The following is a 23,117-nucleotide window of genomic DNA, read 5'->3' as shown; positions in this document are numbered from 1 at the left end:
GTCAATCTCCTATTTGCAGTATTTTAATAACCTCATTGGTCTCTCTTATGCCAGTTTAACCACCTTCCCACCTTCCAAAAAAATTCACTCACCAACTGCCACCAAAATAATCCATCTAAAATACAAACATGAACATGATGACTGGCAATCTTCAACTGACTCCACACTGTTTAGAGGATAAAGTTTAAGTTCCTTAGGGCGTACAAGTTCCACAATACCTCCCAAGTTATCTAGTGATCTACCTGACAAATTCACCCTTCTTTTTCTTGACCTCACTAACTTCTAACTTCCTTCAAAATTCCAACACAGGAGTTATATCCTCCAGGAGACAATTCCTAAACTCAGATAAGACATAAATACTTCTCAGTGCTTGCGAGTGCCCTATATATAGCATTACTAAAATGCACTGTAGGGACCTCCCTGGTGGTCCAGTGGTTAAGACTCCACAGTCCTAATGCAGGGGGCATGGGTTCGATCCCTGGTCAGGAAACTAAGATCCCACGTGTCACACAGCACGGCCAAAAAAAAAAAAAAAAAAAAGTACTGTAATGTATTATATTTGCCACTCCATATTTACTGTGAGTTCCTCTGAGATTTGGAACACACGGAAAGAAGAAAATATAAAGGTGAAAAACAGGAATATAAAAGATGAGTCAAAGAGGAAAAAAAAGTATGATAGTACAGTGAAAAACTCAACCATATAAGTAGTTACATTAAATGTGAAAGAACTAAATAATCCAATTAAAAAACTAAGTATGAAAAAGAGAACTATATACTACTTTTTACAAGAGACACGTAAAAGAAAGCTGATGTAGCTACACCATATCAGACAAAATAGATCCTAATGATACATTCCAAGAGATAAAAAGGGATGTTTTATAATTATGAAAGGATTGAGCCACCAAGAACATACAAGAATTCTAAATTGAGTGCATGCAATAACATAACTTCAAAATACATATAGCAAAAACTGACATACTACACAAATTCCACGATAATTGTCTGAAACTTGAGCATATCTCTAAGAGCTGATTTTTTAAAAACAGGGAAAAATCATTACATATACAAGAGAGCTAAGCAATAGAATTAAAAATCCAACTTAACTGACATACACAGAACACTGTACCCAACAAGAGAATATGCATCTTTTTCAAGTATATATAAAACATTACCAAAATTGACTATAGGCTTGATTATAAAGCAAGCCTCAATAAATATCAAAGGATTAAAATCATTCAGAGTATCTTCTCAAGCTACATTGAATATGAACTAGACATCAATAACACACCACACATACACGTATACACACCTCAAATAAAATGGTTAAGATAGTAAATTTTAGGTTGTTTTTTTTTACCACAATAAAGAAAAAATAACTTAATATTCTCCCACTTATTTGAAGTGAAGCAATGCACATCTAAATAATCCACTGGATGAAGAAAAAACTACAATAACTAGAAAGCATTAGAAAGCATTCTAAACTGAACGATAATAAAGTCATATTAAAACCTGTGGGTGCTTACACGGACATGTAAATACAAATATTAAAAATAAAAAAGGCAGAAAATTAGTGATCTAAGCTTCTAGCTCAAGAAGCTAGAAAAATAACAGCCAATTAACCTTCGATTAAAAAAAAAGAATTAGGAAGAAAACAAAAGGGCAAAGTTATCAATAAAACATAAAAACTCAACAGTCAAAAACTGTTCTTCAGGGCTTCCCTGGCAGTCCAGTGGTTAAGACTCTGCGCTTCCAATGCGGGGGTGCGGGTTCGATCCCTGGTGGGGAAACTAAGATCCCACAAGCCACAGTGGCACAGCCAAAAAAAAATAAACGAACAACAAAAAAAAAAACTGTTCTTTGAAGATAAAGTTGATAACTTTCAAGCAAAATCATCAAGGAAAAAAGATATTAATTATCAATAAAGAAGTAAACTTTATTACAGTATAGACATATATTACTAGAAACAACTCTTCCAAAAACAGACAAAAAAGAAACAGATCCCAACTTGATACCAAAACTTGTCAAGGACATTACAAGGAAGGAAAATTACAGACCACTATCTCTCATAGTTGCAAAAATCCTAATCAAAATATTGGCAACCGATACAATGATATATAAAAAGGAGAATACATCACAACCAAATGGGGTTTACTCCAGGAACGCAGTGGTTCTTAACAAATTGTTTTAAAACGTCATTGTAATTGAGCTCAATAACAGAAAAATGGAGGCAAATCATGTAACCATCAAGAGTTGCAGAAAAGTACTTGATAAAATTCAACATTCATTCATGATGAAAATACTTAGCAAGCCAAGAATAAAATGAAACTTCCTTAATCTGACAGAGTATCCAAAGAAAACCTACAGCAAACATCATACCTAATAATAAACTATTGAAAATGTTCTCCTTCAGAATGGGAACAAGGCAGGGATGCCCACTATCACCTCTTATTGCAATATTGTGATGATGTCCTAGCCATTGTAGTAAGACAAAACAACAAGGGGCGGAGTCAAGATGGTGGTGGATGGTGGAAGGAGGATGCAGAATTCACATCTCTGAACAACTAGGGCAGCTACCAGGCACCAGTGGGTGACCACGGACACCTAAGGGGACAGGAGGAACCCCCAGCAACTGGCTGGACGTGGGGTGTGGGGGGGAATGAGGGGGGAGGAGAAATGGAGGTGGGACAGGACTGGCGCCCCTGAGGGGTGGCTGGGGGAGGCGAAGGGATCCCATGCCTGAAGGGGGAAATTGGGGGTCCACTGGGAGGACAGAGGGTCAAAAGGGAGCATGGCCAGGTTTCCCCTGCCCACTTTGGCCCCCAGGAGCCTGCTGAGATCCCAGGCCTGATCCTCTGCCCACCTAGGCCCCCTCCAGCCACGTGGGTCCTGAGGGAGTGGGAGGGAGGGAAGGGGAGCAAAAGTAAAGGCCGGACTTAGGGGACCCGCACCCCTGAGGGGTGGCTGGGGGAGGGGAGGAGTTCCTACACCCAGCAGGACCCTCCCACGGTTAGGGGTCCAGCAGGGACAGGGGAAACCCTCGGGGAGACCCAAGGGGAGGGGGGCATGGAGGAACGGAAAGGAATGCAGCCAGCGCTTTCCCTGTCCACATTCCACATAGGCACCAGGGACCCTGTTGGGCTCCTGGGCCTAATCCTCTGCCCTTGGAGCCTCCCTCCTGCCACGCAGAACCCAAGCCCCACCCCTACACCCCCACCCAGGGCCCCACCTCTACACTCGGAGACCCCCCTCTGAGACCCGTTCCAACCACGCTGGGTCTAAACCCCACCCACACACCCTGACCCAGGGCCTTACCTCCAAACTCCATAACTCCACACTCCAGAGGCCCCCCCTTTGGACGTGCTGCCTCTCCCCTTCCGTGCAGGTCCTAAGCAGAGGCCCCACCCCATGCTTGAATGTCACCCAGCCTAGGCTCCGCCCCCAAGGCCTCTTCCAGCTGCAGCTGCGTGGGTCCTGAGCCTAAGACACCCACCCCCACCCGCCACTAGGTCCTGCTCCACCCTAAACCCCACCCCTGCCTAAGTCTCACCCTGCCTAAACTCCGCCCCCCATAGCCAAAGCTTTTTATTTTTTATTTTTTTTCCTCTTTTAGATTGGGGTTCTGTTTTACCTTGTCATTGATTCACTGTTGCTGATTCATTTATATTTCTATTGTTCTGCTCCTTTTGGCTTATCCCCCCCACCTTTTTTTGTGTTGCGGTTTTGTTTTACCTTCATGCAGTTGTTTTAATTATACTTTTATTTTTCCTAATATATTTTTTATCTTTCTAACTTTATTTTGTTTTTTATTCTTTGTTATTGTACTGCTTTTTTTTTCTTTTCTTTTTTTTTTTGGCCACACAACGCAGCTTGCAGGATCTTGGTTCCCAGGCCAGAGGTTGGTCCTGAGCTCCTGTGGTGGGAGTGCCGAGTCCAAACCACTGGACTAACAGAGAACCTCAGACCCCAAGGAATATTAATCAGAGTGAGGCCTCCCGGAGGTCCTCATCTCAGCACCAAGACCCGGCTCTATCCAACTGCCTGCAAACTCCAGTGCCAGACACCTCAGGCCCAACAAGAAGTAAAACAGGAATACAGTCCCACACACCAAAAAAAAAAAAAAAAAAAAGAAACGGCAAAAAAAAAAAAATGTGACAGATGAAGGAGCAAGGCAAAAATCTACAAGACCAAATAAATGAAGATGAAATAGGCAACCTACCTGAAAAAAATTCAGAGTAATGGTAGTAAAGATGATCCAAAATCTCGGAAATAGAATGGAGAAAATAAAAGAAACATTTAAAAAGGATCTAGAAGAACTGAAGAGCAAAGAAACAGTGATGAGCAACATAACAAATGAAATTAAAAATACTCTAGAAGGAATCAATAGCAGAATTACTTGAGGCAGAGGAATACGTAAGTGAGCTGGAAGATAAAATGATGGAGCTAACTGCCAGGTAGCAGAATAAAGAAAAAAGAACAAAAAGAATTGAGGACAGTCTCAGAGACTTCTGGGACAACATTAAATGCACCAACATTCAAATTACAGGGCTCCCATAAGAAGAAGATAAAAAGAAAGGGTCTGAGAAAATATTTGAAGAGATTATAGTCGAAAACTTCCCTAACATGGGAAAGGAAATAGTCAATCAAGTCCAGGAAGCAAAGAGAGTCCCATATAGGATAAATCCAAAGAGAAAAATATTAATCAAACTATCAAAAATTAAATACAAAGAAAAAATATTAAAAGCAGCAAGGGAAAAGCAACAAATAACATACAAGCGAATCCCCATAAGGTTAACAGCTGATCTTTCAGCAGAAACTTTGCAAGCCAGAAGGGAGTGGCAGAACACATTTAAAGTGATGAAAGGGAAAAACCTACAACCAAGATTACACAGCAAGGATCTCATTCAGATTTGATGGAGAAATCAAAAGCTTTACAGACAAGTAAAAGCTATGAGAATTCAGCATCACCAAACCAGCTTTACAACAAATGCTAAAGGAACTTCTCTAAGCAGGAAACACAAGAGGAGAAAAAGACCCACAAAAACAAATTCAAATCAATTAAGAAAATGGTAATAGGAACATACATATTGATAAGCACCTTGAATATAAATGGATTAAATGCTCCAACCAAAAGACATAGACTGGCTGAACGGATACAAAAACGAGACCCATATATATGCCGTCTACAATAAACCCCCTTCAGACCTAGGGACACATACAGACTGAAAGTGAGGGGATGGAAAAAGATATTCCATGCAAATGGAAATCACAAGAAACCTGGAGTAGCAATACTCATATCAGATAAAATAGACTTTAAAATAAAGACAGTTACAAGAGATAAAGAAGGACACTACATAATGATCAAGGGATCAATCCAAGAAGAAAACATAACAATTATAAATATTTATGCACCCAACATAGGAGCACCTCAATATATAAGGCAAATGCTAACAGCCATAAAAGGAGAAATTGACAGTAACACAGTAATAGTGGGGGACTTTAACACCTCACTTACATCAATAGACAGATCCATCCAAACAGAAAATAAATAAGGAAACACAAGCTTTAAATGACACAATAGACTAGATAGACTTAATTGATATTTTTAGGCTATTCCACCCGAAAGCAAAAGTACAATTTCTTCTCAAGTGCACACAGTACATTCTCCAGAAGAGATCACATTTTGGGTCACAAATCAAGCCTTGGAAAATGTAAGAAAACTGAAATCGTATCAAGCATCTTTTCCGACCACAACGTTATGAGATTAGAAATCAATTACAGGAAATAAACAGTAAAAGCCACAAATACATGGAGGCTAAACAGTGCACTGCTAAATAACCAAGATCACTGAAGAAATCAAAGAGGAAATCAAAAAATACCCATAAACAAATAACAATGAAAACACAACGATCCAAAACCTATGGGACATAGCAAAAGCAGTTCTAAGAGGGAAGTTCATAGCAATTCAAGCTCACTACAAAAAACAAGAAAAATCTCAAATAAACAATCTAACCTTACACCTAAAGGAACTAGAGAAAGAAGAACAAACAAAACCCAAAGTTAGTAGAATGAAAGAAACCATAAAGATCAGAGCAGAAATAAATGAAATAGAAACAAAGAAAACAATAGCAAGATCAATAAAACTAAAAGCTGGTTCCTTGAGAAGATAAATAAAATTGATAAACCTTTAGCCAGACTCATCAAGAAAAACAGAGAGAGGACTCAACTCAATAAAATTAGAAATGAAAAAGGAGAGATTACAACTGACACCACAGAAATACAAAAGATCATAAGAGACTACTACAAGCAACTAAATGCCAATAAAATGGACAACCTAGAAGAAATGATCAAATTCTTGGAAAAGTACAAACTTACAAGACTGAACCAGGAGGAATTAGAAAATATAAACAGACCAATCACAGGTAATGAAATTGAAACTGTAATTTAAAATCTTCCAGCAAACAAAAGTGCAGGACCAGATGGCTTCACAGGCGAATTTTATCAAACATTTAGAGAAGAGTTAACCCCTATCCTTCTCAAGCTCTTGCAAAAAATTGCAGAGGGAGGAACACTCCCAAACTCATTCTATGAGGCCACCATCACCCTGATATCAAAGCCAGACAAAGATATCACACACACACAAAAAAAATTACAGGCCAAAATCACTGATGAACCATAGACGTAAAAATCCTCAACAAAATACTAGCAAACAGAATCCAACAACACATTTAAAGGATCATGCACCATGATCAAGTGGGATTTATCCCAGGGATATAAGGATTCCTCCATATATGCAAAATAATCAATGTGATACACCATATTAACAAATTAAAGAATAAAAGCCATATGATCATCTCACTAGATGCAGGAAAAGCTTTTGACAAAATTCAACACCCATTTATGATAAAAACTCTCCAGAAAGTGGGCATAGAGGGAACCTACCTCAACATAAAAAAAGCCATATGTGACAAATCCACAGCAAACATCATTCTCAATGGTGAAAAACTGAAAGTATTTCCTCTAAGATCAGGAACAAGACAAGGATGTCCGCTCTTGCCACTATTATTCAACATAGTATTGGAAGTCTTAGCCACAGCAATCAGAGAAGAAAAAGAAATAAAAGGAATACAAATTGTAAAAGAACAAGTAAAACTGTCACTGTTTGCTGATGACATGATACTATACACAGAAAATCCTAAAGATGCCACCAGAAAACTACTAGTACTAATCAATGAATTTGGTAAGGTTGCAGGATACAAAATTAATGCACAGAAATCTCTTGCATTCCTATACACTAACAATGAAAGATCAGAAAGAGAAATTAAGGAAACAATCCCATTTACCATCGCAACCAAAAAGAATAAAATACCTAAGAATAAACCTACCTAAGGAGGCAAAAGACCTGTACTCAGAAAACTATAAAACACTGATGAAAGAAATCAAAGATAACATAAACAGATGGAGAGATATAGCATGCTCCTGGACTGGAAGAATCAATATTGTGAAAATGACTATACTACCCAAAGCGATCTCCAGGTTCAATGCAATCCCTATCAAACTACCAATGTAATTTTTCACAGAACTAGAACAAGAAATTTTACAATTTGTATGGAAACACAAAAGACCCCGAATAGCCAAAGCAACCTTGAGAAAGAAAAACGGAGCTGGAGGAATCAGGCTGCCTGACTTCAGACTATACTACAAAGATACAGTAATCAAGACAGGATGGTACTGGCACAAAAAACAGAAATGTAGATCAATGGAACACAATAGAAAGCCCAGAGATAAACCCATGCACATATGATCACCTTATCTTTGATAAAGGAGGCAAGAACATACAATGGAGAAAAGACAGCCTCTTCAATAAGTGGTGCTGGGAAAAATGGACAGCTACACATAAAAGAATGAAATTAGAACATCCCCTAACACCATACATGACAATAAACTCAAAGTGGATTAAGGACCTAAATGTAAGGCCAGACACTATAAAACTCTTAGAGGAAAACACAGGCAGAACACTCTATGACATAAATCACAGCAAGATCCTTTTTGACCCATCTCCTAGAGTGAGGGAAATAAAAACAAAAATAAACAAATGGGACCTAATGAAACTTAAAAGCTTTTGCACAGCAAAGGAAAGCATAAACAAGTGAAAAGACAACCCTCAGAATGGGAGAAAATATTTGCAAACGAAGCAACTGACAAAGGATTAATCTCCAAAATACACAAGCAGCTCATGTAGCTCAATATCAAAAAAAAAACCCAATCCAAAAATGGGTGGAAGACCTAAATAGACATTTCTCCAAAGAAGACACACAGACGGCCAACAAATACATGAAAAGATGCTCAACATCACTAATCATTAGAGAAATGCAAATCAAAACTACAATGAGGTATCACCTCACACTGGTTAGAATGGCCATCATCAAAAAATCTACAAACAATAAATGCTGGAGAGGGTGTGGAGAAAAGGGAACCCTCCTGCACTGTTGGTGGGAATGTACATTGATACAGCCACTATGGAGAACAGTATGGAGGTTCCTTAAGAAACTAAAAATAGAATTACCATATGACCCAGCAATCCCACTACCGGGCATATACCCTGAGAAAACCATAATTCAAAAAGAGACATGTACCACAATATTCATTGCAGCACTATTTACAATACCCAGGACATGAAAACAACCTAGATGTCCATCAACAGATGAACGGATAAAGAAGATGTGGCACATATACACAATGGAATATCAGCTGTAAAAAGGAACGAAATTGAGTTATTTGTAGTGAAGTGGATGGACCTACAATCTGTCATACAGAGTGAAGTAAGTCAGAAAGAGAAAACCGAATTATCATATGCTAACGCATATATATGGAATTTAAAAAAGCAGTACTGATGAACCTAGTGGCAGGGCAGGAATAAAGAGGCAGACGTAGAGAAAGGACTTGAGGGCATAGCGAGGGGAAGGGGAAGCTGGGATGAAGCGAGAGAGTAGCACTGACATATACGCTACCAAATGTAAGGCTAGTGGGAAGCTGCTGCATAGCACAGGGAGATCAGCTTGGTGCTTTGCGACAATAGAGGGATGGGATAGGGAGGGTGGGAGGAAGGCTCAAGAAGGAGGGGATATGGGGATATATGTATACATGTAGCTGATTCACTTTGTTGTACAGCAGAAACTAACACAACACTGTAAAGCATTTATACTCCAATAAAGACGTGGGGAAAAAAAAAGACATGACAACAACGACAACAACAGAAGTAGGAATAGGAAAGGAAAAAACAAAACTCATTATTTGCTGATACAGAGAAAATGCACAAAGTATCTAAATTTAAAAAAATAATTAGAACATGGGAAAAATTCAATGTATTAACATATCAATTGAATTTCTCTATACTAACAGCAAACCTTTTTTTTTAAATGATATTCTTTAAATAATATCAGAAAGCATCAAATTCCTGGAGGGAAAAATGAAATGAAAAATACAAGATCTCTACATTGAAAACTTCAAAAGTTTGAGAGAAACTAAATAAATAAATGGGATATACCATATTTATAGATTGTAAGACTCAATACTGTTAATGAATTCACTTCTCCTCAAATGTCTATAGATTCCACAAAAATGTCAATCAAAATGCCATCTAGTTTCTTTTGAGGAAATTGAAAAGCTGAGTCTACAATTTACATGGCAATTTAAAAAGCCAAGAACAGTCAAGGCAATTTTAAAGAAGAACAAAGCTAGTGTCTCATACCAAGGATTATAGTAACTATATCATACCAAGACCTAGAAGCAAAACTTGAGAGCAGTCAAGATACTGTGATACTGGTGCAGTAATAGACAAAACAGACTAAAGGAACAGAACAGAATTCATAAACAGACCCACATACAGTGCCACCTGGTTTATGACAAAGGTAACACTATAATGGTGAAAAAATGGTGGTTTCAGGTAACACTATAAAGGGGAGAAAATGGTCTTTTCTATAAGTGATACTGGATCACTGGATACTGATAGCCATTCGGAAGAAAAATGAGTCATGACCTCCTCCACCTTGCACCATAAACAATTTCAGATCAAAATGTAAAATAGCAAAACAATAAAGCTTCTATAAAACATAGAGGAATACCTTCAGGACTTTGGCATAGGAAGAGATCAAGACACAAAACATGCTACCCATAAAGAAAAAATTGAAAAACTGGGGTTAAAACTGTCAAAAGACATTATTAAGGGTGAAAATGCAAGCCACAAACTGGCAGAAAATATTTATAATACATTTCTTCAAAAAAAGGACTCGGGAATTCCCTGGCGGCCCAGTGGTTAGGACTCCACGCTTCCACGGCTGGGGGGCCTGGGTTCAATCCCTACTAAGATACTGCAAAGCCGCGCAGCGTGGCCAAAAAAAAGAAAAAAGGGCTCAAATATAGAATATGTAAAGAATATCTACAAATCATTAGGAAAAAAATAATCCAGGAGAAAAATTAGCCAAAAATCTTAACAGGTATCTCAAAATAGAAGACATTCAAATATCCAACCCACAGAAAAAAGATGCACTAGTTATTAAGAGAATGCAAATCAAACCCATAACAAAATACCCTTAATGCCTACGCGAATGATAAAAATGAAGACAGATAATAACAATTGTTGGTAAAGATGCAGCACCTCTGAAACTCTCATACAGTATTGCCATTAGGGGTATAAATCGACACAACCACTTTGGAAAACTTAAAGTATCTAGTAAAGCTAAAAATACACACCAGATGACCCAGCAAGTCTACTTCTAAGGATCCACCTAACAGAAATAGATATTCACACTCATCAAAAGATTTATACAGCTATGTTCACAGCAGCATAATTTGTAATAGCCAAAAACCGAAAACAATCCAAGTGTCCACCAACAGAAGATAAATAAACTGAGGTATATTCTTACAATGAGAATAAGAAAGAACTAACTATATATACAGGAATAAATCTCTCATAACTTTAGTATATGCCAACCCCCCCAAAAAAAGTATATACCATACGATTCCATTAAAAAAAATTCATAGAGAGGGAAAACTACGATATAAAGTCAGGATAGGAGTAACACTTGCTTGAGGAGAGTTGATGGATAGTGACTCCAAAAGAGTATAAGCGAGGATTCTGGGGTACCATTTCCCAAATCTGTTTCCTGACTTGGATACTTATTACATGGGTGTGGCTGCTTTGTAGGAAAATTCATCAGGTTCTACACTTAGGATTTGTGCACTTTTTATTATGTATATCACACATCAACAACAAATTTAACTAGAAAAGAGTTAATGTAATACTCAGATCAGAAAAAATGTACTGCCAGTTAATCTTTTGATTACCTTCAACTCACAGTAACCCTAGAGAAAATTTCCTAAAGCGATAAGGTTTTTAAAACTGAAAATAAATGCGTAGGTACTTTAGTACTTCGGTTTAAATTTAATTAATTTTAATTTACTATCTTAAAGAGGAGATACAGATACACATAGATACATATCCTCTCATATACATATATAAAACGAAATAAAATTTCTTACATGTATTACAAACATTCTCAACAGAGATGATATCACCACCAAAGGAGCAAAAGTTGGTTACTGAGGGAAGAAAAAAATCTAGAGATATTACAATGGTTTGTGGCTCTCTAAAGCTCAACCCTACCTGCAAAATCCTATTTTTTAGTATTTAATTTCTCCTGTTAGGTACAAATTAACATAATTTAACCTTCTCTTTAGAGAGTAATTATTAAAAACGTTGAGAAAGAGTGGAACATAGAACATAGAGATATTCAATAAATGTTTGCTTTTATATAGACTGAATGATCGATTTGTAGAATGAGAAAACTATGACCTAGGTAAGTTCTCATATTTTTCCAAAGTCATACAATGGCAAAACAGGATAAAAAACCTGATGTCATGACTCTTAATGTTTCAGGGATACACCTTCAAGTTTATGGGTTCGCTAGCATGACCCTAGACTCACTGTAATATTGTTAAGTATTATCTGAGGAAAAGAATAAGGAAGGGGCAGAGGATGATCAATCCCTGATGCCTGGGTGTTTGCCAGATCACCCACAGTATGAAACGGCAGGCATGCTGTCATCTATTACAAGAGGTAAAAGTAAGTGAAACCTAAAAATGATGGCTCCAACCCCAGAAGAGTTGTCCCTGAATCCACAATAAAGTGCAAAATAATGAGAAATAGGCTAAATGTGTGATTCCTTGGCTGCTGTTAGCCATACTACCTAGGACAGAAAGATAAAGGCTGTTTTAGGGTAGATCTTGATGTTGCACCAACCCAGGTTCCAGATGGTCCAATACAACATCAGGCTGCTAAGCACAGAACTGTCACAAAAGAGAATGTGTGCTCCACAGCAGATAACTCTTCTTTGACCTCTGTAACTCATCCTCTGTTTACCAAAATGATTCCGGTGGGAAGGGGACAAAATAAGGAAACTACTGAAACCAGAGGATATAGTGTAAAGTTGTCTCATCATCAGAATGGTTAAGTTAGGAGCAGTCTATGGTTTGAAGTCCATGGCATGTTTAGGCTAATGCAGGACCCACAGCTTACTACTGAACAGTCTTGAATGGCTGCAACTAACCCAAACATACAGCAATCTAATCCCAACAAGACTGCTAGACTGGAAGAATGGATAGAAGTAGCTACTAAGTTTGTTTCCTGAGAAGGGGAATTGTGCGGTCCCTCCTCTGCATGCAAAGTGGATCACTCCAGATGAAGTGGCTGATATACTGCATATGCAGGCCATAAAAGACTGGCCTTACAGTGACCAGGATATTCAACCACCCCCAGGTCACGGTGAATACCATGATAAAGGTTTCTCCTTCTACATGGGTCCCCCATGTAACTCTCCTGTTACCAACATAAACTGTTCAGGATGCTGGATCCGATTTGCTGTCTCAAGCTTCCCTTTTCGGGTCTTAGGGATGATAGTAAGAAAACTAAATTAAAAGTAAGCGGAAAAGATAGGGGAGATGGCAAATGACTTGTCCCAACAGAGTGAAAGTTTTTCATGGTTATCAAAAAACTGGATGAATAAAGCAGACATTGATGGGGTTGAAGCAAAACTTTTTAATGAAGCATTATCAGATTGGATGGACTGATGGGACCTGCTAGTGGTCTCCCAGCATTGAGTGCCCCGAACAAATCCACCATATTTACTCGAGCTTGGGAGATTTTAAAAAGCCAGGGTACAAAGATGATATTAAGAGTCTGCCACCAATTCGGGAATAAGCAAATTGACTGTGAGGCCAAGATCTTAGCCCAGCCCTCAGCAGCTGGGAACCCAAGGCCAAATTCACATAAGTGGGTGAAATGGCCTAGAGGGAGAGAAGAAACCTTTTGACAGGGAAGCCCAATGCACTGAATCCAAAACCTATGTGAGAGACTCTTAAAGGAGCAACAGTTACTCTGCGAGGACATGAGGATGCCACTGTTGACGGTGAAAATTTGTATGCCAAGTGGAGTACTGGAACAGGTATTATGAGAGGTGGTTCTGTCTCCTTCGCCAGAATGTAATACTGAGATAAATATGTTTTATAGTAACACTTTCCCTATTTTAGTACTGTAACAGAAGACATAAATTCACCCTTCAGCCAGGACTAACTGACCGTATCAATTAGGAACTTAAAGAATTGCCCAAACCTGCACAGGTTGCTCTTTGAAGCAATATAGAATACCCGGTGGACAAAAAGAAATTACAGTCTTAATGATATCTTAGAAGTTAAAGCGATTATTAGTGAACTTGAAGGTCACCTTGAGACCCCCAAAACATAATCCAATACCTTCTTCCAGTATGTGACACTGCCCTGCAACTACAAACCCTGAGACGATAAAAATATTAAACTCTACCTTAGCTACTATGAAATTTCTTTAGTCCTTAAAGATGACTAAGATACCAAGCAGGGTTTCGATATTTATTTATGGTCTAAAATGACCGATTAACTACTGAATTCAAATGAATGAGCTTCCACAGGCCAATACAATGGGAAAGACAAGCTTCAATTATTCTTTAAGACAATGGTTACTGGACGAGCCCAGAAGCCTAGAAAGATGGAATTAATGCATGTCAGTTAACTGTTTTGTGGAAGTAACTATTGGATTCCACCATCTTCGAAAATAGCAGAATTAAAAGTAATGTAAAAACAAAACAAAATACCATTTTCATGTATTCAACCGGCAAAAATTTTTTAATTTAATATCAGAGGTCGGACAAAGTATAGAGAAAAGGATACTTTCCAACACTGTTTTGAGTATAAATTATATAAAAGTGAGAAATAGCATAACAGTTTTGTGTCTTGGATTAGCTATAATACCCAGTTATTCAATCAAACACTAATTTAGATGCAGCTCTGAAGGTATTTTGCAGACGTATTAACCAGATAACTTCAAGTGAAAGGGATTATTCCCCATGAATGTGCCTCATTCAATCAGGTGAAGAGCTGTAAAAGCAAAACTTAGGTTTTCCTGAACATGTGCCCCCTTAAGACTACAATATCAACTCCTGCCTGAGAGCTTCCAGCTTACCAGAGAATGCCCTACAAATTTCAGATTTACCAGCCTCCACACTTGTGTGAGCCAATTCCTTGAAGATCATACTTTTTTTTTTTTTTTTTTACTTTTAACCTTTTAATTCCACTAATAAGAATTTACTCTATGGATATACTTAGAAAAGTTATCCAAAATATATGTATAAAAGCAGATCACTGCAATACTTTTTTTAATACCTAAAAAATAAAAACGACAATGTTTTTTTAAAAACATGGGGCAGATTATATATACTGACATGGAGATGTCTAAGATATATTATTTTTAAAAGCAAGATACAGAATAACTTAATTATATACACAAAAAAGAATATAGTTATATTTACTACATTTGTAAACATAGGTAGATAATGTACACTGGTAAATCTATAATTTGATAATTTTTTATAAGTTCAAAAGAAGTTGTTCACAAAATTACCTTTGGGGAGAATGACTTGGTGTTGGGGGGGCTAGATTTTTTACTTTTCATTTTATAGCCTTGTGTTTTTTTTGTTTTTTTTGGTTTTTTTATTAATTAATTTTTTTTTATGGCTGTGTTGGGTCTTCGTTTCTGTGCGAGGGCTTTCTCTAGTTGTGGCAAGCGGGGGCCACTCTTCATCGCCGTGCGCAGGTCTCTCACTATCGCGGCCCCTCTTGCTGCGGAGCACAGGCTCCAGACGTGCAGGCTCAGTAATTGTGGCTCACGGGACCAGCTGCTCCGCGGCATGTGGGATCTTCTCAGACCAGGGCTCGAACCCGTATTCCCTGCATTGGCAGGCAGATTCTCAACCACTGCGCCACCAGGGAAGCCCCTATAGCCTTGTTTTTTAAGGGCATGTATCATTTGTATTTTTTAAACAAAATCAACAAGGTTAGACAGAATATGAGCCTTTTCTAATTTTCCTCTTTATACTCTTTACAATTTTAAAACCTCACTTTAAAAGTAATTAAGTCACATGATGTTTAACATGACCAAATATTATGCCTGTAGCTATCAAAAATTGTGGTCAATACCATACCAACATGGGAAAATATTTATGAAAAAATGGAATACAAATTGTACATACAGATGGCCAAACACATGAAAAGAAGCTCAACATCACTAATTATTAGAGAAATGCAAATCAAAACTACAAATCACCTCACACCCGTCAGAATGGCCATCATCAAAAAATCTACAAACAATAAATGCTGAAGAGGGTGTGGAGAAAAGGGAACAATCTCACACTGTTGGTGGGAATGTAAATTGATACAGCCACTATGGAAAACAATATGGAAGTTCCTTAAAAAACTAAAAATAGAACTACCATATGACCCAGAATACTGGGCATATACCCAGAGAAATCCATAATTCAAAAAGACACATGGGGCTTCCCTGGTGGTGCAGCTGTTAAGAATCCGCCTGCCGATGCCAGGGACATGGGTTTGATCCCTGGTCCGGGAAGATCCCACATGCAGCAGAGCAACTAAGCCTGTGCACCACAACTACTGAGCCTGCGCTCCAGAGTCCATGAGCCACAACTACTGAGGCTGTGTGCCACACTACTGAAGCCCCGCGCACCTAGAGCCCGTGCTCCACAACAAGAGAAGCCACCACAATAAGAAGCCTGTGCACCGCAACGAAGAGTAGCCCCGCTCACCGCAAGTATGGAAAGCTTGCACGCAGCAACAAAGACCCAACGCAGCCAAAAATAAATAAATAAATTTATTTTAAAAAAGACACGCACTCCAATGTTCATAGCAGCACTATTTACAATAGCCAGGGCATGGAAAACAACCTAAATGTCCATCAACAGAGGAATGGATAATGAAAATGTGGTACATATATACAATGGAATATTATTCAGCCATAAAAGGAACGAAATTGGGTCATCTGTAGAGATGTGGATGGACCTAGAGAGTGTTATACAGTGAAGTAAGTCCAGAAAGAGAAAAACAAATATCGTATATTAACGCATATACGTGGAATCTAGAAAAATGGTATAGATGACCCTCTTTGCCAAGCAGAAATAGAAACACAGACATAGAGAACAAATGTATGGATACCAAGCGAGAAAGGGGTGGGGTGGAAGGAACTGGGAGATTGGGATTGACACATATACCCTATTGATACTGTGTATAAAATAGACAACTGATGGGAACATACTGTATAGCACAGGGAACTCTACTTAATGCACTGTGGTGACCTAAATGGGAGGGAAATCCAAAAGGGAGGGGATATATGTATATGTATGGTTGATTCACTTTGCTGTGCAGTAGAAGCTAACCCAACATTGTAAAGCAACTATACTCCAATAAAAATTAATTTTTAAAAATTGTACATAAGGTTCAATAACAACTATGTAAAATATTTAAGGGAGAAGTAGAAGGTAATAAACAAAATGAAACAGTTGATTTTTTAATAAACTATGAATAGGAAGTGGGTTTTTTTCTACTCAAAGTTTTAATATTGTGGTACATCTTTTCAGTAAAACTAAATTACTTCATGATCATATAGTCTCTTATTTAAAAAATTCATACACAGTATATTTTCTCAGAGTACTGGAAAAAATGACTAATTCAAAATATTCTGTTTGTTAACAATTTTTTTTTAAACTGCTATTGTGATTACCACTAGAGGGAGGGAAAAGTTAGGAGCAGGAAGAGAAAAGGGAGATATTCTGTGTTGCTGGTAATATTTTCTCTTTCCCTGGGCTGGGGCTACGAAGGTATTTATTCTACAACAATTTATGTTTCATTCATTTTTCTGTTTGTTTGTTGCATCTCACAGTTTTTAAAAGGGTGATAAAAATTTACCTATTTATAGCCCATCAGATATATCAGAGCAAAATAACTCCTTATAAGACAAAATCCTGGGGACTTCCCTGGCAGTCCAGTGATTAAGACTCTGTGTTTCCACTGCAGGGCGCGCGAGTTCAACCCCTGGTCAGGGAACTAAGATCCCACGTGCCAAGCAGCGTGGCCAAAAGATTAAAAAAAAAAAAAAAGATAAAATCCTGAAAAATACAACCTGATTCCTTAAATATACACTTTTCATTACTTCCTTCATTTTTGTCACCCACAAAAAAAAAAAAAAAAAAACCTTAAGCTTCCCACTTCCTCCCTCACCTGCAAGCAATTAACAAGTCCTGCACGTTTATTTTCTGAAATGTCAAATCTGTCCCTTATTTCCATCTTCAAGGCCACTGTCCTAATTTGGATCCCAGCACTGCTTGTCTGTACTAACATAACAGTCTCTCCTAGGTTGTCTTTCACAAGCATTTTTTAATGCAATACACAGAAAGAAATATATTTATCCTCTAATTCAGTACATATATACTTTTATATAAAACTAAAAGCTTCACAAGATAATACTTACCTTATTACTTGCAATGCTCTCTGATCTATCCTATCACATCTTATTTTAACTCATCTTTTTAAACTGTAGTGGTTTCAACCCACTACACTGATTTAGCATCCTCTTAGTGTGCAATAACCACCAGTTTCAAAACCAATGTCCTTTGTAAGTGATCACTTACTCCCCAATTCAAAACATTTCCTTCAATGAAGGCTGCCTAAATTGTAATCTGCCACTTCTCTAAAAAATATATGATATAACTTACCTGCTTAAAAACATTCACCAGCTTCCCATCATGTCCTAGATAATAAAATACCACCTCCTTAAAGAGGCATAAAACCTTCGTATCTAACCACTCCCTTATTTGAAAATCACTCCCACTTCTTTTCTTGTTCATACACCATTCTGCCCAAGATACTCATAGTCTAGCTTTTGTGAAAGCAGTTTTTCTTTGCCCAGAAATACTTCCCCATTCCGTCTCCTATCTTTCCTTCCAAGCTCAGTTCAGGTACCCCGTCTTCTATGAAGCCTTCCCTCCTCCATTCTCCCATGCCTACCTTCTGCTACAAGGAATGCTGCTGAAAAGTAGCATTATGCCAATACAAAAAAATACATGTCAAAATTACTGAATTTTAGGAGCTTACAATTCTTTCATAACAACTTTCCACTTACAAATGGTGGGGGGAGAGCCTGGGGGAAGCTGGAGTACTAAAACATACTATGTATAATTTTACGTATTTCATTTAATTCTCCTGATACTCTACTCTTAGTAGTAAAGTAGTAAAATTAGTACTAGTAGTAAAATGACTATGAGTACTATAGTAGTTAAATTCTACTATTTTCTACTATGCTACTATTTTCCAAGGTAGAGAGTAAGTCCTTTTTATAGAGGCTTTTAAATTTGCCAAAGGTGACAAAAGGCTGGAATCAGGATTCAAAAACCATCCTCTTTCCACTATACTATGCTGAGGCCCCAAAGAGAGGTGAAGTGGTTTGCTAAGTCCGAGTCACACAGCTATCAATACCTGAAAATAAACTAGTACAGTAGGCTCCTGACTTTTTGGTCACATGTTATCAACATATATGGGAACCTATCAAACAACACATCTCTCTTAGCCATAGTCAAATAGTCTTAGGTCCTACCACCCACTCAAATACTTTACTATTAGACAGTAACTATCTTAAAAGAAAGCTGAAGTGAATCGCGTTTCCAAAATAATGTCACATGTGGAAAAGTAATGCAAATTTATGTTTAAGGAACTTAAAGCAAAATCTTTCTATGAGCCAAAGATTTAATTTTTAAGAAATTACTAACTTCACACAGAAATGGCTTCCCTGTCTTAATCATAATATACAAACACAAACTTTTCTCAAAGAGCAATAATTCATAAGATGAGTTCTCATCCCAGATCTGCCATTACAAACTCCAAGCTCACTTTCGTTTAACTATAAAATACATATTAACAGTCTACATCTATCTCACAGGGTCGTGGGGAGAATGTATGTGAAAGTGCTTTCTTTATAAATAGTAAAATATTATTAAATAAAAAACACTGTGACTGGTATTGTTTTAGAACTACTCTGACTATTCTAAGATACTACACTCCACAAAGCTCACCACTCCTTTTATATTGTATTCTTTTAATTTTGTACAGATAGGGAAAAAATAATTAAACTTTTTAAGACTCTATCTAAAATGAGATATATTATTCCCTGTGTCCATAAGTTGTTAGCAAAGACTGGGCCCTCTATTATTCTGAATGCATTGAAGTCTTTTTTTGTTTACTTCTGGATTTTCCAACATGCTCTCAATAGTTCAGCTGTCAAGAGTAAGTGCCAGGTAAAATAAGTATTACTAGAGTAAGCGTCTAAGGTATGTTTAAAGCATTTTATATCACATAAGAATTTTAGAAAAAATCTTTTTAAAATATGGGCTGTATTACTGATACCTGTTTTAATCTGTTGACTATTATGTTAGGTATGATTTTTATCTTTATACCTCAAAGGAAATAAAAGCAAATCTCAAAAGAAAATATTCCCATTGATATTTACTAAAGAAATCCTGAAGCATCATAAAAGCAGAGTTTATAATGACCTAGAATGTGGGAGTCAGATCTACCATATTGAGAGATGAATAACCATCAACTCTGCTTAGCAGTTGTTACAGCTTCTGGATCAATAGCTTTGCTTGCAAATGGAGGGATTATATTTCTAAATAACAATCATCCTAAGGGCAAAAAAACATGGTAGTATTTACCTTCACTTACAAATAAGTATATTAGAAGTTTGGATAATGAGTCCAAAGGTCTTAAAGTCAAAAGCTGCTACATGGGTATCAGATTAAGATTCAATCCCAAGTACAACAATCAAAAAACAGTTTGATGTTAGCATATTTTATCCTTTTTTTTTTTTTAAAACCGATATCCTGGCTTTACTTCACTGAGTTTCACCTGAAAAAAAAAGATAGTACCTATCTAAAATGGTTGTTCGGGGGATTAAATGATTAAAAAAACACCTAATGTACCTCTGGGTAGCTATTCCTGCTGTTCTACAGACAAACACATCAACTGAAATTCCAGTCTTCAAAGCTTCAAACTCTTAAGTCTCTGCTTAAAAAGTAATATGGTTTGCCAGTACCAGAGTTTACCACGAAGTAGCAATGTTTTTAATTAATATCTGTTTAATTTATACTTGACTGCCAGAATATAACTCATTTTAATAAATATAAAAATCTTCTATAATAAACTACAAATAAGTTAATGAATAATAAACTAAAGAAGTCTAGAGTTTCAAATTGGAAGTTTCAATTAAACTAATTTTCCTTAAAGAAAATATATCATACTATTTTTTTTTAATTACACATGAAAATCATTTTGGATTCACTATGTCCTACATACTTGGCTAACAAACATTCCCTTAAATTTTCAAAATTTTTGTCTTAACTTTTTTCCAAAACATATGGGTCCTTCTAATCTGCTCCAAACTCTTCTAGGCAGTAAGAACTGAAACCAACATTCATGAAAGCTGAAGTGTCGAGAACTGTTCTGGGCCCTAGGGCACTGTTCATGTTTTATTCATTTTTGTATAGGTGACTACTTTACCAAAGAATCTGAGATACTGTTAAGTCAATTAACATTGCTGAAACAAATCAGTCAACAAAATAAGGCAGATGATGTGGCTACTTCAAATGAATACTCTTACATTATTGCTCAGATTTGAAACAAACCTAAAATATGCAAGCCTTTAAAATTACTTTGTGTTTGCAAGGGAAAAGGAGGTTCATTTTCGTATATAGTACCTGAAACTCCAAAAGTTAAATACAAATTAGTATTCAAAATAAATTTCATGTATGCTTAATCGTAACTTATTAGAAATAAGCTATTAAAAAATGCATAGGCTCTTAAGGACTTTTTCTCCCAATTTTTGTCTATCTACGAATACAGTGGCTCAGGAAAAAGAAATATTCACAAGCCACTGACCCTTCTAACATCAGATATTGTTAGTTTCACTAACATGACTATAACATTTTCAGAAGTACCGATACAAATAAAATAACGTGTGCAGGGCTACCGAAGAACCCATGAGGACCACGGTCACTACTTTGGAATCGAGTACTGTCGCCAATCCCAGGACTTGAGAAGGTAAGACGCAGGGTGAGCATCAATGGGAGCACACCGACGGGGGAGGGGAGGGAAGGGAAATGAGAAGATCAGAGAAGATTAATTAGCACATTATTTGTGAAAGGGTAGGAGATGGTGGCTTGGGCCGATGGGCGAGGACCCCTCGCAAGGGAGTGGAAAAGGTTCTTTTCGCAGTTAGAAGGGACAGGGGAGTGGGAGGAGGGGCAACGATCAACAGGAACCTTCCCGAGGTGGAAGGGGTGCGTCACGAACGTAGCCGCCTCGGGAAAGAGAAAATCTGCCCCCAGGACGACCTCAGTAAGCAATGGTGAAGGAAGGGGGAGTGACCTTCCTAGGTGTGACGGAGAAAATACAGGATCACTTCCCAAAGAACGGAGGGAGACGACGTTCCCGTAGGTCCTCCCGGGTCACCGGGGACTAGAAGGGATGGTGAGATCGCCCCCGCCCCCCAGCCCCCCGGGGCCGCGTCAAGGTCGGGTGAGACCTGGCGCTGAGGTGTGGGCGTTACCTGCAGGGTCACCTCCTGAGGGTCCCAGTGCGGCCGCAGGTGTTGCAGGAGGCTCAGGGCCCCCTCCCGGCAGCGCTGCTCCTCCTGATCCTGCACCGTGACGTCCAGCTTGGGGACCTCCGGGGAGCCGGGCGGGACGTGGATGTAATTGGCCATGGCCCAGGCTACGGCAGAGACTACCACAACGACGACGGCGACGGCGACCACGAGAACGGCGGGCGCCGACAGGCTGCTGGATCCTTCCGTCCCGGGGCGCCCTCGCGGGAGGGCTGGGGGCGTTCAGACTGACGGCAGAGCGGTAGGAGAACAGCTGGTGGCGGCACTCTCGCCGACCCAGGTCTGGATAGCGGCTGAACTGACCAGAGACTGCTCACGGGGAATATCCTTCTCGTCTGCGCTCGGCCGCCGGCGGGCGCGGAGCATGCCGGGACTGGCCTGACGCTGGCGTCACGCGCGGGGCGGGGCCTCGGCTGCGTTAGGATCAAGGCGGAGTTTCTAGCCGCGAGCACAATGGGCCTAGTGCCTGGAGCTCGGTTCCTCGACCGTTATCGGACAGTGCGGCGCGTGCTGCTAGTCTTTAAAACGTGGCGCTCCCGCTTGGAATGAGCCTGACCCCTGCCAAGCCCCGAACGAAAGGCACTGAGGCTTTAGCTCACCTGATCGGGAGGGTCTTGGGGTCTGGGTTTGAGGTAGGGCTGAGTTTTTCTGGGAAGCGAGGGAAGTGTCCTGAAATAACTCCAGGATCAGCCTCTGAATTTGGCCTGAGTCTGGGCAAGCTGGGTTAGCTGCGTCGCCTTGATCTCGGAGCCACTGTGTACTGAGGACTAACCACATAGTTGGGTTGGCAACTAAATTCCCATCAGCAGTATACGGAGATCATGGTATTTGGGACAGTTAAGATATTTGGGTAAGAAAGCGACTGCACTTCAAGATGTGTTTTTAAGGTCTGATGTTTGATCATACCGAGAGTTATTCAGAGTCGGCAAAAACAGGTTATAGTGTAGGATGAAGATGGAAGGAAAGGAGTTTTGGGCTCAGCCTCTAGATGCCTGTTTCAGGGTATCCCTGAGGGCCTTGAAAGAGC

General features: G+C 38.7%; 1 protein-coding gene across 1 annotated transcript in view; it reads right to left on the bottom strand.

Annotated features, from left to right (window-relative positions):
• ETNK1 (ethanolamine kinase 1) overlaps positions 1-22,456 on the bottom strand; it is a 70,639-nt gene extending 48,183 nt beyond the window's left edge. The window contains exon 1 of the mRNA XM_059935447.1: positions 22,034-22,456. Within this exon, the coding sequence (XP_059791430.1) occupies positions 22,034-22,189 (156 nt within the window). The 5' untranslated portion in view covers positions 22,190-22,456. The remainder of the gene's footprint in view (positions 1-22,033) is intronic.
• Positions 22,457-23,117: the final 661 nt, after the last annotated feature.

Source organism: Balaenoptera ricei, chromosome 10 (assembly GCF_028023285.1).
Source record: "Balaenoptera ricei isolate mBalRic1 chromosome 10, mBalRic1.hap2, whole genome shotgun sequence".
NCBI classification, from domain to species: domain Eukaryota; kingdom Metazoa; phylum Chordata; class Mammalia; order Artiodactyla; family Balaenopteridae; genus Balaenoptera; species Balaenoptera ricei.
Note: the sequence above shows the minus strand (reverse complement) of the source record. Positions and strands in the feature narration are given on the sequence as shown.